The sequence below is a fragment of the Condylostylus longicornis genome, unplaced genomic scaffold (genome assembly GCF_029603195.1).
Source record: "Condylostylus longicornis isolate FDR11 unplaced genomic scaffold, ASM2960319v2 ptg000045l, whole genome shotgun sequence".
Classification (NCBI taxonomy): domain Eukaryota; kingdom Metazoa; phylum Arthropoda; class Insecta; order Diptera; family Dolichopodidae; genus Condylostylus; species Condylostylus longicornis.
The window spans coordinates 690,583-712,712 of record NW_026578014.1 but is presented as its reverse complement, the minus strand read 5'-3'; the positions used below and the strand labels follow the sequence as shown (position 1 = coordinate 712,712).

Below are 22,130 nucleotides of genomic sequence, written 5' to 3'. Positions count from 1 at the left end.
TATAGCATTCATATATATGTATGCGTATATATAGTTGTTAAATATAAAATGAAAAAGTCATACTTGAACATACTTTAAAAACTATACAACTACTTAATTCAAATAAATCCTAAATTATTTCGTAAATTTTTCTTCTTTCAATTTTCTGATATATTGATATACAAAACCGAATTCTAAATTGGAATTACGATAATACTTAAAGATTAAAACTTACGTTAGCGCTTTGTTAATTTTATATTGTAAACCGCTCATATTTCTCACAGTAGTTGAAAATTATAATTTACTAGATTCACAAAAAAGTTAGGGTTAATTTTAACGATTTTATGCAAAATAAGAACGATTTTATAATTTTAAATGAAACTATAGTTCTTAATCAATATTGTGCTACATTTGTCTACTTTACTTATCAAAAATTACAATGAAAAAGGTGATTCACCCAATGCCAGTGTTAAAATTTTGTATGCATACCCTCAAATATTATATATGTATGTACTATGTGCATTGATATATATATATATATATATATGTGTGTGTGTATATATATATATATATGTATACATATATTATATACTAAATTTGGTTTCATAAAAATTTAATAATAATTATATTTTTTATCGGCAAGAGGAAGACACCAGTAACAAGATAAGAGGAGCACACAAACGAAGGAGCACATGAAACGGATCACACAACAGCAGTGATAAACGTTATAACAGAGGTAAAAGGAAAATGCAGAAGTTTTTGATAGCATGCGGGCATCCAAATCGAACAAGGACTACCTCTCAAATATGGACGGGGGCAAATAAGTATCCTGCTTATTTGGCCTAATTTTTGAGATCTGTGCTAAAAGTTTATCAATTCATCTAAAGTAAACTTATTAAGAATAAATTTTTATAAAAACGTATCCAGCTAAATTCGAGATATATGTATGTATATGTAAGTGCATCGGCAGACAAACTAAATTACCAATAGACCACATCCTGCTAAAAGTAATTCTAACTTAAAGAAAGGAATTTCCGTTGAAAATCCGGTATGTGAAATTTATGCGATCACAATAACTCTTATGAGTAAAGCAATATGATCGAGAAAATCATGAGTCAAGAGGAAAACTAAAAACAGATGTATACGAGTATTTAGTTATTAATTGTTTATATGCATTCATGGAAATCATACTTAAAAACGCTCTACATAAAAGCGCTCTTTCGTATTTTTAATATACATACATACATATGTACATATATAAAATATATAAATATATACATACATATATAAATATATATATATTTATATACAACACTTCACGAAACAAGTGCCTTTTGTAATTGGTTTGTAGCTTGTTTTTCATGTCATAAATATTTTGCGCTTTACTCCTTTTACGTTTTTAAACTTTTATTTCACAATAAGCTGCAGCAGTTCCGCTAAATTATTTTGACAACTATTTAAATGATTTCGCGTTCACATAATGAAATTCACATGAAAATTATTGTTAAACAAGTTAATTATTTTATGAAATTGAGAATTCTTTATCGGATATTATTAATAAAAAGTGATAAAGTGCACTTACCTTTACCAATCAGCAAATTTGTATCCAAATCATTTTTTTTTTATATGAAATATTTGTATGTTTGTCTGTCCTCAAATAAAATCCAAATAATAAATATATGTATGTTTATGTATGTATAAAGTTGTACTAAAACCGACTTGGTTTTTGATAATATTTTCCCTCAATATTTTAATCAATATATCTCAATCAAATTTATCTATTCGTGTTATAAAACATTAAAAAAAAAGGATAAATTTTTAACCAAAAAGATTTGTTTTAATTAAAATATTTTCAATTTTAATTATATTGCTTAGAGTTATAAACAGTTCTTTTAATTTTCTGTGATTTTTATTAAATATACCTTTTGATATTTTAATTTTATTAATATATTCTTAATAAATTAATATTATATAATAAATAATATATAATAAATAATCTTATATTCTTAATAAATTAAAATCTTAATAAATAATATATTCTTAATAAATTTATTAATAATTTATTATTTATGATGCACTTTAACAGCTTTCACAATAAAAAAAATATTTTAAAAAATTAACCAATTGCTCTAAAAAAGTATGACTAAATTTCATAGAATAGCAATGTAGGAAGTGCGTACAACTTTTTAATAATATCATTTAATAATATCATACTTTAGTTATTCCTAAAAACATATTGTTTTTTTAATAAATATACATGTGCATGTATGTTGAAAAAAATCTAAATAAATAGCGAAAAACAATAACAATATATGAAAAACTTTCTTCATTGCAGGTTGCAGCAAAGTGAAATAAAAAAAAATTTAGCCCACCTGATCAAATTGTACTTTCGGTTTTGGACGCTAATGTATAATTTATTATAAATTATAATATACAAAACTTATGTTGTAACTGATGTTATATATAACATTAGTTAAACAATCAAAGTAAAATAAAACTTGAAAACTGCAGAAATGGTAAAGAATTTACAAATTTTTTTAAAAACAAAAAGTACGAAGGATATTAACTCCGTTTAATGAAATAAACGGAGATTATTAAAACAAGAAACCATTTGCAAATTGCGCTAAACCACCGCTCAATTTTGAAAGTGTGAAGACTATTATTTTCTATTTTATTTTCAAATGTATCTGTATTACAAATTTTACATTAGTTTATTGTACTAGTTAGTTTAGTCCATAATCATAATATGTACTTAAGCCTTTTTTTTCTTTTGATTTTTGTTTAATATTTTTTTATGTACATACAAGTAATTATTAACAAAAATTTCAAAAATGCAGTTGAATTTCTTTCTTCTACAATAATAATACATTTCTTATTCCTCGGTAGGATTTATATACATATATGTATATATTATAGGATTTATTTATATATAATTATACTCGATTTTTGTTATAATAACGTCTTAAATCGAAAAATACAGAAGTTTTATAAAATTTATTTTATAAAACTTCTTTTGTATTTAATTTTCTAAAATAGGTCAAAATTTATAGTTTTGAAAATTACTATGCAGTACACTATACCTATTTATTTTCTATATGTTATCTTTGTACTTATGACATAAAGATTTGCATATTATTTATGACTTATGTACATACTTATATATTTTATTGTTATGCAAGTATTCTTTTGGAAGAGTGACACGTAGTCATATAAATTAAGTTCACATTTTCAAAATTTTTTCCATAAAAGAATTTGTTGGTAAAAATGAGTTGCAACTGCGCAAATAAAACAAATTTTATATATGTACATATGCATATAAATGTTTACTACGTGTGCTATTTATAAGGCTATTGATACATATATTTAAGTTTGAACATATTATATGTATTATAAATGTAAAAATATAAATTGTAATTAAAGTAAATAATAAATATTTGAAATTATACAGTTTTCAATCATTTTTAGTTGTTTATTACAAATATATACTAAACTAACTATTATTAATATAATATGTATACATAATTCATTCTTTCCTAAAAATATTCAAAATAATGTTAAAATACATGTAACTATTTATATATTCATATCGCATGGCATTTATTCATTAAACTTTACCAGTACACTATGACTTGTATATGCATAACCATTTTATTTTTAATTTCTACAATTTTTTTCACATATACATATATGTATTGGTTTGTTACTACCAACAAAATGTTAACATATTACATATAAATCTTATGAACTGATGGTAAAAATATTAATCTTTTCAATTCAAAAGGTATACTAAATAAATACATATTTTATTTTGGATTAAGCTATAAGAGAATCTTTTTTTCTAATTTAATTTCAATAGTTTTTTACACAAATCTTGTACTAAACATTTTTTTATAAAATCAATTTTATCTTTGGAATTTAATAATTATTATAAAAATAATTATAAAAATAAAAATAAAGTATTACAAGCTTGTGATTATGTCAACAAGTACTTTTATTTTAATAACTTTTTTATTCAATTTCTTAGTTAAAAAAAAAATAAATATTTAATTATACTTAAAAATTTAATATTTAAGAAAATACAAATGTAATATAGAACATATTAAAACTGAAAAGATCTATAAGTATTTATTGTACAGTTATACAACACATATTATATTTTCTTAAATGTATATGCACTACTAACACTTTAAGATTAAAATTAAACAAAAACAAAAAATTGTTTTGTTCAATTTTATAAATAAAAAAGTAAAAAAAAAAAGAAAAACAAAATCCGCGCCAGTTATTATTTTCTTCTATTCCGTACCAAAAAAGCTTATAATCGAGTTCGCATTCTGAAACCAACTAAAATTGAAGTCTTTCGTTTTTCTTAACTTGAATATATTTCTCTGCAAAATTAAAATAAAAACCAAACAAAAAAATACTGACACATTCAAACTTGTTGAAAGTATATTGTATGCTTATTGTATAATTATGGTTAAAGTATATTAATTTAATACTAAAAGCTTCTTTGCCATACCAAAATTTTATTTACATACACCTTTGCATTATGTTAATATTAGTATAAAAGTTACTCTCTTCGTCAATTAATATAATACATACGTACCTATTTTATATTGTAGAAAATATTTCTAGCTAAACCTTTTTATTAGCAATTTAAGAAATATTTATGAGTGAAGGACGTTATATTATCACATCAAAAAGTTATAACAAAAAAAGAAATAAATGTTGAAAGAGTATTGTATTGTTAAGACAAGTTTTGACCATACGAAAAGCTAAAAAACCTTATGGAAATTACCGTGATAGTTAAATACACACAAACAATGCAATAAAATTGCAACACATAAGCAATTTTAAAATTGCAAAAAGTTCAATACATATTATGCATATCATACACTTTATATGTATTTAAATGTATCTGAATGTAATAATCATTATATGCTTTTTATAACATTTTCCATAAACTCCTCAACTTTTTGAAAGTTCAGTTTCTACCAAAAACTTACGCTTATAAAACACTTTTCCAATAAACATAGATATAATAAGCCAATTATGTCATCCTTCTCTCAGTAATCAAACTTATTTGATGATTTTTGCTGTTAGTTAAATATTCCTATACTTTCGGAAGACAAATTTCTACAAAGTACATACAAATTTATCAAAAATTAATAAAATTACATCATTTCACAAAATTGAATTTTAACACTTTTCTGCTAAAGTCAATACTTTTACCTGAAATAAAAATTATTTTACTTTTTAAATTTCAAATCTTATATCCACCTTTGCTCTCTGAATGTCGTTGAACTGAAAGTTTTTTTTATACATATTTTACGGTTATATAGAACTTTATTATGACGGATTATATTCTATCTACCCATTAATTAAAGCCCAATAATAGCAACTGTGTTGCTTCTTGGGTTCGACGATTAAGTAATGAACTAGCGTCAATGAAAAATGAGCTTTAAGACTGTGGCGAGTTTTGAAAAATTATAGTGCTTAAACAAGACATTAACGATTTTTCAGTAATTAACAAAGGTGAAACCAATCATTAACAAAGGTTACCTTTACCTGGTGGCGAAAACAGATTAGTCATGGAAAATAAGTTTGGCCGTTTTGTCATCTATCCGGTAGAATCTACGCAATAGGTCATATTTACCCATAGGTCATGTTTGTGTAATTAATATTTGTGCGACAATGATAATGTCCAGTTTAGAAATTGCTAATGCTACGAACCCGATTTCAATCCATTCCAGCAATTTTATGGAAAATTTCGTTCATTAATATAGAACAAATTGCTTCGTACGATGAATGTCTTCCATTAAGACAAGCTTAGCGTCCTGCTAGAGGTCCAACAAAAGATGACTGCAAGTATGAAGCCTCGAGCCTCTTCTGCGTCAACTTATCAGCAATTTCATTGCCACTATCACCCGGAACCCAATGACCAGATAATTTACTATCTGACATATCTCTATTGCATATATTTCAACTTGGCTTGCATAGATGCATAGGTAACAGTAGATCTAGCAATGGCCTTGTATAGCAAGTGCGTCATCCTATGCCGTCCCAATTAAATAGACTTAACAATTTTTGAAAGTTCAGTTTCTACCAAAAACTTACGCTTATACAACACTTTTCCAATAAACATAGATATAATAAGCCAATTATGTCATCCTTCTCTCAGTAATCAAACTTATTTGATGATTTTTGCTGTTAGTTAAATATTCCTATACTTTCGGAAGACAAATTTCTACAAAGTACATACAAATTTATCAAAAATTAATAAAATTACATCATTTCACAAAATTGAATTTTAACACTTTTCTGCTAAAGTCAATACTTTTACCTGAAATAAAAATTATTTTACTTTTTAAATTTCAAATCTTATATCCACCTTTGCTCTCTGAATGTCGTTGAACTGAAAGTTTTTTTTATACATATTTTACGGTTATATAGAACTTTATTATGACGGATTATATTCTATCTACCCATTAATTAAAGCCCAATAATAGCAACTGTGTTGCTTCTTGGGTTCGACGATTAAGTAATGAACTAGCGTCAATGAAAAATGAGCTTTAAGACTGTGGCGAGTTTTGAAAAATTATAGTGCTTAAACAAGACATTAACGATTTTTCAGTAATTAACAAAGGTGAAACCAATCATTAACAAAGGTTACCTTTACCTGGTGGCGAAAACAGATTAGTCATGGAAAATAAGTTTGGCCGTTTTGTCATCTATCCGGTAGAATCTACGCAATAGGTCATATTTACCCATAGGTCATGTTTGTGTAATTAATATTTGTGCGACAATGATAATGTCCAGTTTAGAAATTGCTAATGCTACGAACCCGATTTCAATCCATTCCAGCAATTTTATGGAAAATTTCGTTCATTAATATAGAACAAATTGCTTCGTACGATGAATGTCTTCCATTAAGACAAGCTTAGCGTCCTGCTAGAGGTCCAACAAAAGATGACTGCAAGTATGAAGCCTCGAGCCTCTTCTGCGTCAACTTATCAGCAATTTCATTGCCACTATCACCCGGAACCCAATGACCAGATAATTTACTATCTGACATATCTCTATTGCATATATTTCAACTTGGCTTGCATAGATGCATAGGTAACAGTAGATCTAGCAATGGCCTTGTATAGCAAGTGCGTCATCCTATGCCGTCCCAATTAAATAGACTTAACAATTATATGCTACAGACGCGTCATTGAATCGTCGCAACTTCAATGTAACAAGTTGTAGCACTCCAAATGAAATGTTATAAAACGCGTACTCAATATAATAGAAACAATCAACTGCCATCCTCGTATGTAAGGAATCCTCGAGAGCCCCACCACATGGAACACAACCGCACTCATAATTGGTACGAAAGATCTCGAAAGTTGCCTTCACAATATATTATGAAATATACCACTAATCTAATCCTGCCCGATGTTTTGTCTAACATTTTTTAAAGGTATCACCTAAGCCCTAATGTGGATTCCGATATGGTATCGGAAACGTATCGTAACCGCTTGAAGAGTAAGTGATTGACTATTTACAGAAAATGACAGAGTCTAGTGAAAGGTTTTTTCGTGCCTTAACCTATTCCGGCTCAAAGTAGTTTGGTTGAGTTCAGTGGTGGCTCAATTGGTAATTGTTTGGTGAATATTCGTCTAACAAGAACATCTGGAATGAATGTACCAATTTATTATCAGAACGTTCGTGGAATTGCGACTAAGACGGGTGCAGTCCTTAGCAACCCCATCGTCTTGGACTGGGACATTTTCGGACTGACTCGACTGCGTTATGGAAGACTTGACACTGTTCAATCAACGGCTGGGAGATATTAGATCTTCATATGCTCTTTGTAGAAGGACCAGTTCGAGTCGGGTCCCATTCGTCACAAGTTGGTCAGGCACTAGCGCCGAAGGGCGGTGAGATTCTAATTGCAGTTAAGAAAAGTTTCTGTGTCAGCCTTGTTCCTCTCAAAAGCTTTAAGAATTTAGTTTCAAACCAAGAGCTTAGTCATAGTTTATTTTTACGTTCCGACAAATCCTACATTCAAAGTTTATAATAAACTCTCTTTGGCGGTGGATAAAATTGCTTCATAAATGTTACTAGTATTATAGATTACTAATATGTATACTGTCAAGTAAAAAATGTATGTCTTGTGTTTAATGTATGATTGTTTGTTTCTTTTCGTAATATTTTCGGTTTTTAATCTCATAAGACTCATAGTTTTTTTTTGATTTTCAAATTTAAGAAGGCACTACGCGAATTGTAAAAGACTTTGGAAATATGCATATATTTTTCCAGTCTTTTTGAAAACCACTGCTCACATTTACGCTAGTGGATTTTTACTATGTACATATTTCAATTCCAACTTTTAGTTTAATACGAAACACGTTCAATGAATAGTTTTGGCAGATTTATAACTATGAAAAATAGTTTTGGATAGCTTGGATAGAACTAAAGAAGAAAAGCCAACTGTTGTTTTGATTTAAGACTTTCTTAAGTTATCAAGGTATTGTACTACACATTTAAAATAGAGAAATTTCAAAATTTATAAATTATTTTTATTATGTTCTAGTTATTCAATGTTTCAATTAGTAACAAAAAATATTCTTTTAATATTTTTACATTTTTTTATTTTCAATTTAAAAGTTATGTTAATATTTACATAATTAGCTCCTAATTAGAAAATATTGGTACTATCTTTTTCTCTCAATATACATAAATTTCCTTTTGATACAAAGAAAACTATAGTTCATAAAATTTATTAGTACATTATTTGAAAAACTTTTTAATTTATTTCATTCTTTACTAATTTACAATTCTAATAATTAAATTTATTGATTTATCTCTCTTAGTCATATTCAATTTAATCTTTTATAAAAAGTTACTCAACGAGAATATATAAAATCAGTAATCGCAAAGGTTGTAACTTGAATATGTACATGATGCAAACGGCAATATTTTATAAATAAATTAATGAAAATCTTAAGAGATATGTTCGAAAGGAAATGCAATTTTTCTAAAAACTACAAACATATTTTAAAAACCTTCAGTTTTTATAAAAATCAAAAATAATTTAAACAAATTTATTTGTTAAATTGTTTTTGTTATTAAACGTACTATTTTTAATTTTTTCGTTAACTAAAAAATTTTAAAAAGGTAACCTAAAAATTGAAATTTTTCTATGAAAAATGAAATTTAAATTGAAAGGGCGAACCGTGTTGAAAATGCGCGAATGGATTCCCATTTTTAAACCCATTCATTGTGTTGGATTCCGGATCTAATGGATCTTGACCATTATCAAATTGTTGACGTTTTTCTGGATCTGTAAGTACTTCCTTTGCGGCGGCAATGTCAATAAATTTTTTTTCTGCTATTTTTTTTTCATCACCATGAAAGTTATCCGGGTGCCACTTTTGTGCTAATTTGCGATATGCTTTGGTTATTTCTTTTTTTTGTGCATTTCTTTTTACACCCAAAATTTTATAGTAATCTCGGCGTTCAGACTGTTTTTGCAAACGCTTTGCCTTTTCTAGTCCTTCCTTAGCACGTCGATTATTTTCATCAATCTCAATAGCCGCCTGATAATCATGAATGGCATCATCAAACATTTCCGTGCCAATATATGATTCAGCTCTGTCGCAAAGAACGCCAGCGTCCTTTTGCACATTTAACGCTTCTCGACATTTACCAATTGCTTCTGTGTATTGTTCGTTTCTCATGTAGCAATTACATAATAATTGATAAGCACTAAATTGTATCATAGCAACTTCTTTTTCATTTTTCAAAGCAATTTCAGCCGACTCAATACAATCCTGATATTGTTGCTGATCTCTATATTCTTCTGCAGCAGCCAAAGCCTTTTCCACTTTACGAATTTTTTTATAAAATGGAAAACAATCTTTATGCTCCGGATCCAGTTTTAAACATTCTCGAATTTCTTTTAAAGAACTGGTGGCATGTCCTATTGAATAAAGTAATTCAGCTATCCGGTAATATCCTTCTGTTGAATCTTGAGAAAGTTTATTTACAGAGCGTAAGTCTGAAATTGCCGATAGAATATCATCTTCTTCTATGTAACATTCAGCTCTAGTTTGTCGAAAATCAGTAGACCATGGAGAAATTTCTAATAACTGTGTTAACAAAACAATCGCTGTTTTATAGTCGCCCCGATCTTTAACTTCTTGTACAAGTTCCCACTGCTCCAATGCTGGACTTAAGCGGTTATAATGCTCATTTATTTGATAATTATGTGGATCTGCTTCAAGCTGAGAAAAAATTAACAAATAGTTTCTTTAAAAAACTTCTTTAATCAAAACTACTCACAGCATGACTATAATCGATTGCAGCGTTATGATAGTCTCCAATCTTCATATAAACTGTACCTCTTTGTATTCTGGCTGCATTGAAATCTGGTTTCAGTTCTAAAACTCGACTGAAATCACTAATGGCAAGACGAGTTTTTCCTAAAGCTAAATAAACTGTTCCTCTTTTGAAAAGTGTTAAATAATTAGTAGGATCCCCCTCTGCAATAGAAAAAAATTCTTGAAATTCATTCTTAGAATTTATCGAAAAATAAAATTCAATTATTCCTATAGACTATTTCTTTCTAATATTTTCTTTTAAATATTTCTTTTTTCTAGTTTATACGTAATTTCTTTTGGAAAAAACTACATAATAGTTTTAGTAGAAACTAAGTAATTATTAAATGAAATAATGTTCTTTCTTTAAATTTACTGCAACAACACGATTGACACTCGTCCGTATTTTCGTTGCCATGATGTCATACCAGATGCAGGGAATACCTTATATCATTTGAGCGAACGCTATGCTCAAAATAGTTTACTCTGTATTTCTCGTCTTAAATATTTCTGTTTTGCAAATGTTTAAAAAGTTATAAAGCGATAAGTATTTTTCATTGGAAAATGCCTAATTTGGATAAAAATCCATAAAACGTTAATATAAGAGTAATGTTTAGCTAAATAATTGCTGTTCGGATATTTGAACCCAAATTTTCTTATATGTATTTTCAGTTTCCGAAAAAAGTATTCTCATTTTGGATATATAAAAAAAGAGGTGCATTTTAATATTCAAATAATCAAATTCTTCATATAATTAATTTTTTATAAAGCAAATAATTGGTACATATAAATAAATTAATATATGAAGTAAATAACATATTCAATTAATTTTATCATCAGAATACCCATTTTTGATGTAAACATAATATATACGTATATTAAAATGCCTAGTATAATGTTTGTGGAAGTGGAAATTTGTTTTTAAGAAAATTTATACTGTTTATTATTATATGCAAAATTTTTTTCTTTAGCAATCTCGAAGACTATTTAAAGAGTATAATATTAAGAATTATCCTTTAAGAATCTTAAATGATGATGAAACTTGCTTCTCCTTTTGTCTTAAAACCGTCGATTTAATACCTCCTAGAGGATATCAAAACGTTTATCATGTTTGATCGAAAAATCGAAAATTATTTGCCTCAATTGAGATTTTTCCATATTTGTTAAAGTTATTGAAAGCAAAAACCTTTCTTTTGAATTTTTTTGAATATTCTGTTTTGAATTTAAAGATGAAATATTATATAAGAAGTGCTGTACCTTTTTGGCTTTGCAATAATACCTTTTCATTATAAATGTTGTTAACTTATTTGGATAATAAAATTTAAAATAAAATAAACCCTTGTTGTCTTGATTTATTTTTTCAATAGAAAAACACCTAATATTTCAAGAAAATTTGTGTGCTCGGCAGCAAAATGTAAGTGTTCGGATATTAGAAAAAGTAGTTTTTATTTGAAAAACTTTTTAAAAATTAATTATAATTATTGAATACAAATATAATTTCATTATTTTTTTGGCGTATTTAATTTTATTAAGAATTTTTACCGAAGAAAATTCTTAATAAAATTAAATTTTTAATAAGAATTCAGCTTTTAGAAACACGTTATATATTTGCCTTATTCTTTTGTAACTCAAAAACAATATACAGTTAAAAAATATGTCAATTTATCGGCTACTAGTGCCTTTATCCTAATATAAATAAATAGAAATGTTTTTTTATTTAATATAAAATAATTCCAAAATGATTTGTTTTTTCCATATTGGGTTATATGGATAAATTGTTTTTTTTTAGTAATACCATATGGTACCAATTCCTTTTTCCAAAAGCTAGTTTAGTTGTTTAGAGTTCATCACATCGAAAAAAGTCGGTCGTTTAAGAAAAACTGTGTTCCGAGCTTTATTTAATTGATACCTTTCTTTTTAGATATTTAAGATTAATAAAATTAGGCATCAAAAATCCGATTCCGAAAAAAAATTTTATAACACTGTTTGCAATAGATTTATAAAATAATTATGAAAAATGTTTATTTAATTATTTAATACATTGTTATTAAACTATAAGTAAAAATACTCACCAATGGCTGCATGGTAATGTATAAGAGCATCAGTCAACTGGCCTCTTGCTAGTAATTCTTTTCCTAATTCTAAGTGATTTTCGATTTCAGCTCTCGTAGCCGATTTTGCTCCTAAAAAAATTTAGTGTTAAAAAGGTCAATGAATTTTACAAGGCAAATGTAAAAACATAAATATAAAAATAAAAAAAAAGAATTTACTGATTTATTGCAGCTAAAATTCACTTTTACTAACTTGAAATTAAATTAATGTGTAGTACATACATAGATCATTTTTAGCCACGTAGATACATAAGTTGATAATAATAGTTGAAATTACATTTCTATATATTTAATATCCGCCTACTCTTTTCCGAAGCTAATATATGTATGTATCTCATGTATGTCATGAAAAAATTTGGTGAGATTTAATTTTCATTTTATAAAAATATTTTCTTACATTTCTAAAAAATAAATATGCACAGGTAAAATATTTCTAAAATTTGATCCAAAGCTAAAAAGAATAAAAATCGCTTGTCAGCAATTTTTATCAAATTTTCATATAGCACTTAAAGTTTTTGATTATTTTGTTACGGTATCACCTCTATGCGATATATGTACGTACATATTAATATTCAATTTAGTTAAACGCGATAATGAAATGCGAGTCATAAATGAATTATGTACATACTTATTTACTAACTTAAAACTAAACTTGGTACTAAATCACAAATTTCAGCAGTTGCTTCAAAAAAAGAGTGAAAATTGCCACAGTAGGTAGGTAGGTGCACCAGGCTGTATTAAAAAAAAAGTTTAATGCTGAAATAAAAATACGTGTACCTACCTACATATTATGTATGTACACACATGCTTACTAAATTTTCACAATATGATATTGCATTACCACGTCTTTATGTTTAACTTTTTTCAAATTACTTAAACCTTGAAATTTTTAAAAGAAATGAATTTGTATTCAAATACAATAAGAAATAGAATAACAAAAGGTTAGACAAAATTAATTTGAATATTTTGATAGAGATTTTATAACTTCTCTATTTTCAAAACGTCAGTTTTGCACTCAATTTACCACAATTAAAACAAAAAAAAGTCAAATTCAAATTTCTCTATGTTTAATAAATTAAAATATTTTGTTTCCCAAACAAAATCTTAATATAAGCTTACCATCTATAAATAATTCCAATAAAAATAATATTAGACATGCGGCTAATCTTTTATCATTAGCCATATACGATAACTCACTAGCCAATAAGGTCATTTTAATAAATTCTTTGATTATTCTCGATAATTTTGTTTACTTTTTTGTATTAATAGTATTTAAGCATTCTTTAGATTAACATTAATAATTTTAAATGAAATGTAACTTATTGTATTATAAAAATCAATTATTTTTGTTTGTTATGTGATTTTTATATCCTGTTATTTAGTTGAAGAATCGAACTAATGAAAAATGTCATATTTTTTAAACCTTTGCTATATAAATACAACTGTAAGCGCGAAAGATACAGATATATATTCCAAGATGTGGTTTATTTTGATTGGTTGATTTTTGACATTTCGTTTCAATCTTTATCTGTATCATATGAGACAGCCTTCAAAATTATGAATATCTTCGTTCAACAGATATAAATAATCAACTGTTTGTGGTTGCATTGCAAGCCGGTTTTATTTTGGCATAGTACTTATACAATAAAGGACTAATTTCGTATTTTGGAAAATTTAATAATAAAATAGTTTGATTAAGAAGATTGTTCAATATTAAATTTTAAAAACAACTCCTGCAAAATAAAATCTTGTCCTAAAGTAAATCTATGAAACTTTTTAGTAAATTTTATTAAATGCCACCGCGGCTGAAAAAAATACGTTCATGGGTAGGAATACAAAAGACGCTATCAGTCCTGGTGGCCTACTATGTAAAAATGCGAAAGTCGCAAATTTGTGTAAGTTGATTTGTATTTTCGCATTGTAAAAAATTTCAGCTGGCAGCATTTTCTAAAATTTTTTTTTTTTGACATTTCTGACAGTTCTTTTCAAAATAAACATTTCTGTTATTTTAAAATAGCTATACATTTAAATGTATGTATAATATTAAGGAAGCGATTATTGTTAATTTAAAAAAAAAACATGGGTAGCAAAAGAATTTTATGCATGTTAAGATTTAAATATTGCTCTTGCTCATCAAACCATCTCACTTATTATAACTGAAATTTGCAAGACTATAGATGAAAAGTTAAGCCCCATAAAAATAAAACTGGAAAGGGGGAAAGTCGAAAGGCATAGTGTACGAATTTTACTATTATCTTAAACCGGAATAGTTTTGTATTTCATTTTGGCCTATAATTATAATTATTAATTACAAAAAATTAGTTCAATGCAGTAAATTTGAAATGCAAGGTTTTTTTAATTCCATAAAGCAAATTAGATGTAACACTTACATTGTTTAGTTTTATTTTTTCCAAAAACTTAGACTTTCGCAATAAGATTCATAAACAAAATGGCAAGTGAATGCGAAAGTGGCATTCTGTAGTACCACTTTTGCTACTTTCGTATACGCAAATTTGCGATATTTGATTTACATAGTGTCAAAATTTAAAATGCTAGAATCGTTTAATGAAAGTAGCACTACATAGGTAGGCCACCAGGTTCACAAAACAATCAAAATATTTACAGATATAGCAAATATGTATTTTTAAATATATATTTCTTTAATTTATATTTTGAATGAAAGTTTTGGAATTATATCGCTCCTGTTACAAGTTTAACAATGATCAGTCTAAAGAAAGAAACATTTCGGACTTTGCAAGAATTTGTTCTACAACTTTAAAAATTAAGTTTGAATATTTTTTTAAAATGCTCCTTTCTCTAGCATTATTTTTCAATTCTTTGATAGAGAACCACGGTTGAGAGAGTGCCATTTCACAGCTGACGAATTTACACATATTCCTATAGAAGCACATAAATCTAATTTCAAATTCATACATTGTCATAATAATCAAGAAGCTCATAATAATTCTCCCACAAGATCAACATTTTCCAAACTTCTAGTTATAAAAAGTAAAAATCCAATTTTGTTTCTGTTTTACTAGTTCTACCATTCTTTTGCCTCGTGTTACAAAAACATAAAAAATTTATTGTTTGCAAATTTATTTTATGCAAACATTTGATATAAATAAATGTGCTAATTACATTTTTATTAACTATGCTATATTAATTATATTAAAATACGTCTATATAATTTTACTAAAATGTATTTATTTTTTTTTTAAATAGTACTTTCATATTTCAATAAAATTATTCACACTACTTTGCAGAGGTAGAAAAAATGGCACTCATACAAAATAATGGTTTCCCAGTAGACCTAATCCCACTTACCTAAAATTAAAGCATATTAGTTTAGAAAAACTAAAATACATTACAAAACAAGTAAACAAATAAAAATACTTTAAAAAAAATAAAATACAATAAAAAAATATATTATACATAATATAATACGAGTATAACAGGTACTTCTAATTCTCTACATATAATATTTTCATTAAATTTCAATATTTTCCTATTCTTTTTTTTACTTTAATCTATTAGTAAAATACATAATTTAAAATTACATTTAAAAATGTTTACACAAAAAATTTATTTGTTTAATAATATGCACATTCAATTTTCTTTTTAATTCACTATATGAAAAAAAAATTTTCTTCCTTCATCAAAATTGTGGATCTTAAAAATATCAATTCTAAACTTTCATATAAAATTTTTATAATTTTAATTTAATTGATTACGCAAAAACCCGATTTAAAAATTAAAAACCTTACTTTTATTTCACTTTTTAGCTGAAATTTTAAAAGCACAAACCGATTTTGCTCTCAATTCTTTCACATAAAATATTACGCTTGACATCGAACTCGAAATCATATTTAATAAAAGTTGTAGTTAAAATTTGAATTTTTGATACATTATTCAGAAAAGTTCAAATTTTATTTAGTACAAAAGCTTTTAGGTGTTAGTAAACTTTTCGTATATAAAACTCGAAATGAAAATAGACAAAAATATAATTTTTCCAAAGTAACATACACAGCGAAGCCAAAGGCATAAGAAAAAGTCTATTTCTTTGCTCCAAGCATTGCCAAATTAAAATTAATATTAAATGCCACATGTAGTGCTTTTTTTTAAAGTAAGCGACGTTGGTATAAATTCTAAACAAAAAGATTTGGGATTTTTTTTTTTATTAAATTAGTGTAGTTTATAAATGAAATGTTATAAAATGTATAAAGTGACGGAAAAGAACTGTTATTATATAAAAAGTGATTAAAAAAGTATAAAATGGCAATTTTACCAAATTTTTGAGGAAAGGGAAGGTATATAGTCCCAAATTGTTGTTCCGATTTGAAAAAAATGAATGTATTTCACCATATGCATGTGAATATTATTTATTTTGATAATTAAAAGAAACATTTATCAAATTAGGTTAAGTTTAATTTATAATCCGTAAATATATTAAGTCTTTGATTTAGGAAAGAAAACATTTGTTTTTGCTTTGTTTTAAACTACAATTAATTTGGATGACATAATTTTTATTAGGAAAGGTTTTTTTTCTAAGCAAAATTAGTTTATACCATATATTTGATAGAAATTATGTGATAAAAAGAAAGTAGATGGTAGAATAAAATGTACATGAAGTGTAGTGAAGAAATTTTCATTTTAAATATTTTATCCAATAGTACTATATGTCTGTAACACTTTGATTCAAAATATAAAAAGAAATTATGTGAGAAGATTCAAACTTGTATGTGATAAATAATTTTTTATTAAATGAAAATTATTTTCCTTTATACAGTGAAGATTTGGATAAATATTTTTCAATGAAAACCGGTTGATGAGTAGAAAATCTCAAAATAAATTTGTTAATTTGTCGCTTTTTAGCTGAAATATTTTAAGGTGGACTAAGTTTTCTCTTGATTTATTTTTCTGACAGATTTTTGAGAATTACAGCATGTAATTGCGGTAGAATTGTATATGTAGTTGTATAGTTAAACTTTTCAAACAAAATACATTAAGATTATGCAGCAAAACCGGCAAACCAATGAAACCAGTTTTAGGAAGAAAATAGAAAATACAACTCCAATAACCGCATTTGTCCGTTGTGTAGCGTGTAGGTCAGTTTAATGCCGTTTTTTTTAAAATAAGGCTAGTTTTCAAAACATTGAACCGGCAATAAACTAGTTCACAAACCATTCGGAGGTTAAACGAATAAAGAAAAGAAAATATTAATTGTAATTTTTGAAGGCGTTCTTTGTATGTTTTATGTATGTATATGTATTCATATAATTTTCAAAAAATTTAAATAAACTTTAAGTGTGACTGACTATAGATCAATCTGGAATAAAACTTGAAGAAACTTCAAAAAGAGAAACAATGACTAAATTTCTCATAATAAGAAAAAAAATTCTCATTGAAAAAAAAAAATGAACCAGACGGAAAACTTACAAAAACTTTATATGTGATAAACGTCAAATTTTAAAGTACTTATCAAACGTAAGCAAATATTTTTTGGTTATACCAAAAACCGAAAATTTTGATTTTGATTTTGATTTTGAAACATAGAAAAAACCATTTGTGAAGCCATTTTGGTTGTTTTACGGTACTTTTAATTGAAAAGTTATGAAAAAAAGTTATTGTTGATGAAAATTTTTTTTTCAAGAATAAAACCTGCTAACATAACCAAGAAAAACATATGTTTCAACAGCTGGAAGATTTTTAAAACTTAAATTTTACTTTACAAAACTTGAAAAAATTTTAAACATTGATTTTTCAATTTTATTCAAAAAGTATTATCCTAGACACTTTGCATGCAAAAACTTTGTAAAGTTTTCAAAAGTTATTAAAAACTTTCTTATATCAGACAGATCTTTTATTGATACGTCTTCTTGAAGACTCAAATTAAATAGTGAACGACAGCATAACGTTTACTGTCATAGTATAGCATATACTTAACTTAAATTCAAGATATAAATTTTAAGAAATTAAGATGCCCCCAAAAAAAGAAATTAAGGACAAAAGTAAGACTGGAAAAGCTTCTTCAGACGATAAAAAAGGTAAATTGCGATGTTAATATAAGTTTATGTTTACATACATACAAAGGTCTCTGGCTTGAGTTATATTAATTACTAATTCAGAATGAGAATTAAAGAGATTATACGCGGTTTAATATACTACATAATTTCGCTAAAAAATATCGATAAAATTTTGTAATGCTCTCCTGCTAACTACATACATTTTTCAAACTACGTACTTAAACATATGTACCTAACGTAGTATGTATGTCCTTAGCAAGATGTGTTTATGTAAAACAAATACTAAATGAAAATTGCTTTATTTCGTAACTTCAAAAAAAATGAAAGCTTCAAAAGAAGTCAAAGGAGGAACTGCTGTGAATGTGCGACATATTTTATGCGAAAAGCAAAGCAAAATATTAGAAGCATTGGAAAAACTTAAATCTGGCCAAAAATTCAATGAGGTTGCAACAACATATAGGTGAATTTTGTATTTTTCTATTTTCTTATAAAAAATTAAAATTGTGTTACGAAATTTCTAGTGAAGATAAAGCTAGACAAGGTGGAAGCCTTGGTTGGCAAAGCCGAGGGTCTATGGTCGGTCCATTTCAAGATGCAGCATTTGCTTTACCTGTTTCAAACCTAAACAACCCTATTTATACTGATCCACCAATTAAAACAAAATTTGGATATCATATTATAATGGTTGAAGGAAAGAAATAAAACGAAGATTTAAAAAAAGTATGCGCCTTTAATTAATTAAAAAATTATTTCAATAATATAAATTTGCTTTTTTCACTTTAGGAAAAATTCTCAGATTAAAAAATTATTGTACTTTAGTCTTTTTGGATTTCTGTTTTTGCTTATTTTTAGAAACAGCAATTGCAGATTTCGTTTCTTTTTCTTTCGTTTGACTTTGCCTGTTGCACGATTTCCCTCTTAAAAATATTATGTAAAAATTTATATAAAAGTATAAAATTCCTACACTACAATATAAACTAGTTAATAATAATGGGAGAAACGGCAGTTTTTCACTCAAATTATATATATAATATTGCAAAACTTCCTGGTACAGTATTAAAGGAATGCATGCAAAAATGTACAAGTTTTCAAAAATATTTAACTTAAAATGTGAGTACATTGTACGCATCGCTTCAAAGCATCCGAACTGGAAGGCGAATAATAAAGGATATTTAATTAGCAGTAAATCTGGTTTGAAAAGTAGAGGATGTAAAGACCAGTGCCCAGCAAACCACAAAATAAATCCACATTTTGCGTCCAGATAGTCAAGCAAAGTCAAAAGACTGGAAAATTGAGTTTAAATCGAAATTTTCATTGTTTATATAAAATGTTTTACCTCAATGGTATAATAACTATCAGTATTGCTTTTTCATGAACATGCCATCCAAACATGAAAGATGTTAAAGTGCAAACCACTACAGATCTGATAAAATCTCGGTAACAATTCCTGTAGGAAAATAAACTGTTTACAAAGAAAAATTTACATTTTTTTTTACCTTGGACTGGTGAAAAATAATAGTTTAACAAGACAAGGTATCATAAATGTAACCGTCAGAACAACAGTGACAAAAGGTGTTACAGAAGGCAGCATATCATGACTGTAATTTTGAACTAAACCACTAGTCCATTTTCCGCTAAAATCTGATTTTCCTTTTAATATTGCTATAAGTTTATCAGCAGTGTTGTACAAAGCCCAAAAATTTGGTGCCCAATTTGCATGCATTAGACCTCTTTTAAATGGAAATAATCTAGATAATATCTAAATTAGGTTATTTTAGTAAAATAAAAATTCAAACCAAAAAAAAAAAACCTGTGGAATGTGTTGATAAAACGGTCCGAACGATATAGAAAAAATTGATAATCCAACAAGTACGAGTTTTAAAAAACTAATTAAAGGTTTCTTGCTCTCCCAACAGTAAAATTTCAAATAGAATACGCAAAAAACGGGTGCAACATATAAAAATATATGCTTCATGTTTATCAGTATTGTGAAGAACAAAGCTGATAACAGAAATCTTCGTTTCAAAGCTAAACTCATACTTATGAGTAGAATACCACATAAAAATCCATTGTATTGAAAGTGTATGTGATCAACTAACAACAACCCAACATTAGCCAGTAAAAGCGTTGATCCTAAATTAAATCTAGTTCCATAATTATAATTCAACGCTCTAAGGCTCCTAAAATTTATGTAAGTTTAGCATAAATAAATTAATAGCATATAGTATTAAATTTTACATCCTAACACCCATTGCATAGACAATATCTGAGGCAATCACCGTCGATCTTTGATAAATAACGGTTTTAGTCGAATTGTAGTTCACATTCTCAATTTTAATCATTTGTGGATCTACAACATTGCCAAATTGAGAAAGAATCCATTCGAAATATCCAAAAAAAGGAGGATAATCTAATGTCCATTCACTCGAATTTTCATAATACCTACAAATATTCAAATGGGCATATTTCAATATTATTTAGTACTGAATTCTTTACATGCAAACAATAAATGTTTTCAATGTTTTAGACCTCACCATTTGGATAAAGGTAAATTATGAGTTATAGCCATCCAATTCCGATGAACTTCAAAATCAGTAGAGTAGCTAAAATTAAAAAATTAATCGAAATTCTACAAATAAAAGCATAAAACTTTACTATGCCGGCATTAATAAAATTTTAAAACCGGTTACAGCGAAAAATATCCATATAAACATCGTGCTAATTAATCCCTTCAGCCCGTATTTATTTAATGAATTTTAAACAAGTTAAAGTAAAAGCTAAAAACTTTAATCGAAAAAATATATATATACATACAAAATTTAAAACTTTACGTTAACATTGAATAATGCAATACAAATAAGCTGTATAAACTTAAATTTTAGCTACGACGACTCAATTCCCCGTCATCATATTTTACCTGATGTGTTATATACAATACAACTATAGATATTATATAAACCACTGTTGTCAGATCGTGAGGATTTTATGGTATGAAAGGGAAAAAACCCAAATCGCGTGAATTTTCACCTTATTTGTTTTTAATGTTAATTTCTTCCTAAAATTTCCTAAAATCAAAAATTTTTGTATCTGGAAACACTTTTCAACAAAAGGTCAATTTTAATTTCAGTTAATTGCAAATATTTTGGGATATGATAATGAATATTGCATACATGTAATATATATTATATCAAATATATTACGTATTGTAATATATACAATAAATATAATGGTAAACCATTCATATATCAATACATTATTTTAAAAAATGTTTGAAAGAAAAATAAATGCAAGGACAGTGAAAGAAATAAACATTGATAGCAGATTATTAAAATACAAAATTCTATTTTGTTCAAAATATTACAATATATTCAAATTTTGACTCATTCTTTTAGCTATTTGATGTTCAAGTATCTGGTAAATCAGGCAAAAATATTGAGATTAGTCTAATAAACAAGTTTAATTTAAACAAGTAAATTTAAGAAATTACATTTTAACTTTGCTTTGAAAAGAATATAAATTGTAATATGTAATAAAGTAAAGGGAACTCTCAACTTTTTGTGAGAATTTTTGGGAAACAAATCGGGCAACACTGACATATAATATAAACATACATATATTTAGAAACAAAAATGTCAAAAGAAAGATAAAAA

At 26.5% G+C, this 22,130-nt stretch overlaps 4 protein-coding genes across 6 annotated transcripts in view; 1 reads left to right on the top strand and 3 right to left on the bottom strand.

Moving 5' to 3' along the window:
* LOC129610624 (chitin synthase chs-2) overlaps positions 1–4,302 on the bottom strand; it is a 64,472-nt gene extending 60,170 nt beyond the window's left edge. For both annotated transcript variants that reach the window (XM_055523248.1, XM_055523247.1), the window contains exons 1-2: positions 4,163–4,302; positions 1,562–1,757 (exon numbers count right to left, since the gene is read on the bottom strand). The gene's annotated coding sequence lies outside the window, so the exon portion shown is untranslated. The remainder of the gene's footprint in view (positions 1–1,561; positions 1,758–4,162) is intronic.
* A 4,352-nt stretch (positions 4,303–8,654) lies between these two features.
* On the bottom strand, positions 8,655–13,829 carry LOC129610587 (dnaJ homolog subfamily C member 3). Its single transcript, XM_055523192.1, has 4 exons — positions 13,574–13,829; positions 12,416–12,526; positions 10,309–10,508; positions 8,655–10,250 (listed from the first exon to the last, which is right to left on the bottom strand). Exons 1-4 carry the CDS (start codon positions 13,665–13,667, stop codon positions 9,165–9,167), a joined length of 1,491 nt encoding a protein of 496 aa, XP_055379167.1. The 5' UTR covers positions 13,668–13,829; the 3' UTR covers positions 8,655–9,164.
* A 3,918-nt stretch (positions 13,830–17,747) lies between these two features.
* LOC129610577 (peptidyl-prolyl cis-trans isomerase NIMA-interacting 4) lies at positions 17,748–19,210 on the top strand. Of its 2 annotated transcripts, XM_055523182.1 has the most exons (4): positions 17,748–18,047; positions 18,108–18,501; positions 18,808–18,940; positions 19,002–19,210. In XM_055523182.1, exons 2-4 carry the CDS (start codon positions 18,435–18,437, stop codon positions 19,180–19,182), a joined length of 381 nt encoding a protein of 126 aa, XP_055379157.1. In that variant the 5' UTR covers positions 17,748–18,047; positions 18,108–18,434; the 3' UTR covers positions 19,183–19,210. The 2 variants fall into 2 exon arrangements, with proteins under 2 accessions (XP_055379157.1, XP_055379158.1); XM_055523183.1 differs by having other exon boundaries at positions 17,748–18,501.
* LOC129610576 (probable dolichyl pyrophosphate Glc1Man9GlcNAc2 alpha-1,3-glucosyltransferase) lies at positions 19,191–21,389 on the bottom strand. The gene is made up of 7 exons (XM_055523180.1): positions 21,136–21,389; positions 21,015–21,083; positions 20,719–20,922; positions 20,291–20,660; positions 19,977–20,239; positions 19,817–19,927; positions 19,191–19,763 (listed from the first exon to the last, which is right to left on the bottom strand). The coding sequence occupies exons 1-7, from the start codon at positions 21,192–21,194 to the stop codon at positions 19,286–19,288; spliced, it is 1,554 nt and encodes a 517-aa protein (XP_055379155.1). The 5' UTR covers positions 21,195–21,389; the 3' UTR covers positions 19,191–19,285.
* Positions 21,390–22,130: the final 741 nt, after the last annotated feature.

What these genes read in the sequence shown, in the direction of transcription:
- LOC129610587 (XM_055523192.1), bottom strand. Translation starts at nt 13,667, where the DNA reads ATGACCTTATTGGCTAGTGAGTTATCGTATATGGCTAATGATAAAAGA. An exon ending in ACATTACCATGCAGCCATTG is followed by an intron (nt 10,509 to 12,415) that starts GTGAGTATTTTT and finishes TTTCTATTGCAG; the next exon opens with AGGGGGATCCTACTAATTAT. An exon ending in CAATCGATTATAGTCATGCT is followed by an intron (nt 10,251 to 10,308) that starts GTGAGTAGTTTT and finishes ATTTTTTCTCAG; the next exon opens with CTTGAAGCAGATCCACATAA.
- LOC129610577 (XM_055523182.1), top strand. Translation starts at nt 18,435, where the DNA reads ATGCCCCCAAAAAAAGAAATTAAGGACAAAAGTAAGACTGGAAAAGCT. An exon ending in TTCTTCAGACGATAAAAAAG is followed by an intron (nt 18,502 to 18,807) that starts GTAAATTGCGAT and finishes AAAAAATGAAAG; the next exon opens with CTTCAAAAGAAGTCAAAGGA. An exon ending in GAGGTTGCAACAACATATAG is followed by an intron (nt 18,941 to 19,001) that starts GTGAATTTTGTA and finishes CGAAATTTCTAG; the next exon opens with TGAAGATAAAGCTAGACAAG.
- LOC129610576 (XM_055523180.1), bottom strand. Translation starts at nt 21,194, where the DNA reads ATGTTTATATGGATATTTTTCGCTGTAACCGGTTTTAAAATTTTATTA. An exon ending in TTTATCAACACATTCCACAG is followed by an intron (nt 20,240 to 20,290) that starts GTTTTTTTTTTT and finishes AACCTAATTTAG; the next exon opens with ATATTATCTAGATTATTTCC. An exon ending in ATAGTTATTATACCATTGAG is followed by an intron (nt 19,764 to 19,816) that starts GTAAAACATTTT and finishes TCAATTTTCCAG; the next exon opens with TCTTTTGACTTTGCTTGACT.